Source organism: Solanum tuberosum, unplaced genomic scaffold, assembly GCF_000226075.1.
Source record: "Solanum tuberosum cultivar DM 1-3 516 R44 unplaced genomic scaffold, SolTub_3.0 scf00060, whole genome shotgun sequence".
Classification (NCBI taxonomy): Eukaryota; Viridiplantae; Streptophyta; class Magnoliopsida; order Solanales; family Solanaceae; genus Solanum; species Solanum tuberosum.
In genome coordinates, this window is record NW_006238985.1 from 1,677,740 (window position 1) to 1,681,930 (window position 4,191).

Sequence of the window (4,191 nt, forward strand, 5' to 3'; positions counted from 1 at the left end):
TATGCAATAGCTTTTTGGAATTTAATGTAACGTCTTTACAAGCCTAGATCTAAAATGCGTGACAATTTTTTTATGGATGAAAATTATATCATCATCGATCTTGCAAAGACTTTCATGCAAAATCATCAAAAGCAAACCTACTGTAGAGACAAAATATTTCAGAGAACTTTATCTTATCTCTTACATAAGAAATCAGAAAAAAGAAAGAAAAGAAGAACATACTTATCATGATTTGGAAACCATAACTCCACTAAAAAAACACATAGATTTATTTATGTTTAATTTTGGTCCACATAAATAAAAAATTATACATTAATTTATACATAAAAGCCTTTTTGTGGGATACTTTTAAACACTTTCAAAAAAATTATCAAACTTTTTATGATGGCAAATGTACACTATACACATTTACGTCTCCTTTTATCATCCATCAAAATCCATCCTCCCAAGCTTGCAATATTTTTCTAGTATATATATAGCAATTGGTGACTATATATATAGTTCCAATATGCGCTAATACAAATCGCCATTTCACTTCACCTATTAATATATCCCCATCCGGCCACACATTGAAGTTTACGTGCGTGTTAATATCAAGAAAGAAGAAAATGGGGAACGAATTGATGGTTTTTATGATAATGGTGATTGTACAAGTTGCGTATGCCGGAATGGTAATAATATCAAAGTTAGTGATGGATGGTGGCATGAATGCTTTCGTTCAATCAGCTTATAGGCCTATTTTTGCAACTATCTCCATTGCTCCATTTGCTTTCTTCTTAGAGAGGTATATAATATTCTTCTTCCTACATACCAACTTTTAAAAAACAAAAGGAGTATAAACTATTACATATATATGTGTAAGCCACAGTTGAATAGCTTCTTGTCAATATGTGTGCTTTTGCGATTTAAATTTTTTATTGAGGGTATTTTGGTCATTTGAAAGAATTTAACCAGTTCAATTGACTTTAGAAAGTAATGTACGCACGCCTGTACGGTAGCTGCTTCATAAATGTTTATGTATGCTTTTGACAATTGTACCCTTTTCACAGGACAATTTTCCGCATCCAAGATATTGCGAACGCGTGACTGTTTATCTTTAAAAAAAATTAGCTTGTGTTAGAGCAAATAGTACTCTTTTAATTAAATCAATAGGATAATCAATTAATAAAATAAAACATTTTTTTATCCCAGTGCAGAGCAAGATATAAGTAGTAGTAACTCCAATTACTAGATGACCTCAGTTAATATTAAGTTACTAACGATACACAAATTGATTAGAAATTTCAGGTTTGAGTTTTGAAAATTATAACAATTTCGGCATAAAATATTTGTTTTATTTATCATTGTTTCTTGATTCAGTTTTTTCTTTTTTTAAATCCTTTTATTTTCTCATATTGACAGGAAAACTAGGCCCAAGATGACACGCTCTATACTTTTTCAGATATTTTTGTGTTCTATTTTCGGGTAAGCATTTTCTTTTCTGTTGAAAACCACATATGCTGTCAAACTTTAATTTTGTCCAATAAAATACTAATATATATTTTATAAAAATACTTAACGTATTAAATTAATTTAGAGATCCTATTTCTATATCTGACTTTATTTAACAAAGCAACAATAGTTATTTCTTTATTATGAACTTAAATGTCTAGAAACAAAAATGAAGGAAATAGTGACTTAAAATCTGTTAATATTTGAGAAAGAGTTATAGAGGGTAATTTTACTGTAATAAAAATGATTGATGTAAATGTCATTATAGAGATTCAAAATATAACATGAAAAATCAGTTTCAAAGAGAACTTGATTATTATAATAAAATGCTACTCTATTATAAATACTAGTGACTGTTATAAATGTCGGACTTATTTAATATAGTATCATCAATTCTAAGCTTTTGTTTTCTTATCGTGATATATACAGGATAACAGCGAATCAAAATATATATTTCATTGGGCTAAAGAATTCAACTCCAACAATTGTCTCCGCCATTGATAATCTAATCCCAGCTTTCACCTTTATCATAGCTGTACCCTTGGGGTAATTAATTGTATTTTCTACAAATATTCAAAAGTTAAAATATCAAATTGAAACATGATAATTAATGGCTGTAAATTAATAATTTTAATTTTGTGGGTGCAGGATTGAAAAATTGGGATTAAGAAGTATAGCAGGACAAACTAAGTTTTGGGGTACAATAATATGTGTTGGAGGTGCAATGTTATTGTCATTATATCATGGAAAAGTTGTTATTGGTCAATTAGGATTTCACTGGAAATATGCAGAAAATACAAGCAAAGATGTCAATTCTGCCAATTCCAATTTCTTTTTAGGACCTTTTCTACTTATACTCTCCAGTCTCACTTATGCCATTTGGTTAATTATTCAGGTAATTTTGCTATTTACTCCCTTCTCTAACTAACACACACATACTATTGTTTTCTGTTACTATAATTTATTCCATGCTTATTCAATATTTTCCTAAAATATGTTTACACTAATTACAGTAAAAATACATAATAAATAAATTCTGATTAAGGCATAGGTATGTGTATGCACTACATATATCGATCCTGCATTTATTGATTTAGTGCAAATAATTTTTTACCGATATTTTTGTTTTTTTGGATTAATTAGGCAAGGGTAAACGAGAAGTATGCAGCACCATATACAAGCACAACGTTGATGTGCCTAATGGCAAGTGTGGAGTGTGTTATCATTGGCTTTTGTGTCGTTCCAAAACTCTCTGAATGGACATTAAATCCCATTAGAGCTGTCTCAGTTGTTTATAATGTACTATTTTTCATATGCTTTTTAAATATTTATTAAAAAAGATAACCAAAAAGTATATATTTTTCATATGCGAGTATTAATTTGCTCATGATGATGAGGTTTATTTGATGTTGATTACAGGGAGCTATGGCTACGTCATTTACATATTTTCTGAGCTCGTGGTGCATTGAGAAAAAAGGCCCTTTATACGTTTCGATGTTCAATCCGTTGTTCTTAGTTATTTCTGCATTTCTCAGTTGGATATTGCTTCGTGAGAAATTATACCTTGGCGTGTAAGTATATATTTAGCCTAACACTTGATTCTTTTCTCATTGTAATCTAATTATAATTCTTAGTAAAATATTCATTCATTTTTTTTTAAATATATCAGAGTTGTAGGGTCAATCATCGTAGTGGCTGGGATGTACGGCTTTTTGTGGGGTAAAAGGATGGAGACAAATGCAGAGGATATTGATGTACTAGAATTAACAAAAGAGAAGAAGCAATCCACTAAATTACAAGCTGATTTGGAATTGCAATTACCTCAAAATCACAAGGATAATAATAATAATAATATGAAGCAGATCATACAATCCAAAACTGCACTATGATCGATGGTGCAGTAAAAATAAATTGGGATACCACTTGTCATAAGGTTATTTATGTCATTTTTTCTATTGAAGCTTTTGTTTTTAATAAAATAAATTCTAGATTTAAAATATGAAAATATATTACTCTTATTTATTAAATATAATAAGTTGTTCATATATTTGGGTAAATATAAGCACTCAAATAAATTGCCGATTGATTTCATGTAGCAAATATAAGTTGTTCATATATTCTAGATGATGGAATTGTGACTATACAAAATATTAATTATTTTTGTATGGGCATATATACTAATGTTATTATGCTACAGTCATTATTTCATTTCTATTGAATAAATCTTTCTACGCAAAACTAATGGTTCACGTTTAAAAAATTCATTATCTAAATCCGCTTGGTTACGGAGAAAATGTTTGATTACATGCAATCAATAGACCATTTTCATCTTTGAGTGCTTATGTTTTTGCAAATATATGAGTAACTTATATCTAATAATAATAACGTACTCCCAATAATTCTAAATATTTCTTTTGTCCAATTTATCCAACACTTAGTATATTTTTTTTCAAAAAAAGCTAAAATGCTTAACATCATTCCACTAATAATACTCCTATTTTATATGAATCGTAATTTTATTTTATAATGTCCAAGGATTACTATCACTTTATGTTATCTAATTTTTTTTTTATCACATATTACAAATGAAATTTACTAATTCAATTACGAAATATATCATTTAATCATGCAATTTAATTAGTGGAACTTAAATAACGTCAGGATTTAAGTTCTATTACTTTAAGTAGTGTGTTACCATTT

At 28.4% G+C, this 4,191-nt stretch overlaps 1 protein-coding gene across 2 annotated transcripts; it reads left to right on the plus strand.

Moving 5' to 3' along the window:
• Nucleotides 1-451: 451 nt before the first annotated feature.
• On the plus strand, nt 452-3,583 carry LOC102591987 (WAT1-related protein At1g09380-like). Of its 2 annotated transcripts, XM_006344739.2 has the most exons (7): nt 454-784; nt 1,402-1,464; nt 1,921-2,037; nt 2,140-2,386; nt 2,635-2,790; nt 2,911-3,062; nt 3,161-3,580. In XM_006344739.2, exons 1-7 carry the CDS (start codon nt 609-611, stop codon nt 3,378-3,380), a joined length of 1,131 nt encoding a protein of 376 aa, XP_006344801.1. In that variant the 5' UTR covers nt 454-608; the 3' UTR covers nt 3,381-3,580. The 2 variants fall into 2 exon arrangements, with proteins under 2 accessions (XP_015163052.1, XP_006344801.1); XM_015307566.1 differs by lacking the exon at nt 2,635-2,790 and having other exon boundaries at nt 452-784; nt 3,161-3,583.
• The last annotated feature ends 608 nt before the right edge of the window (nt 3,584-4,191 follow it).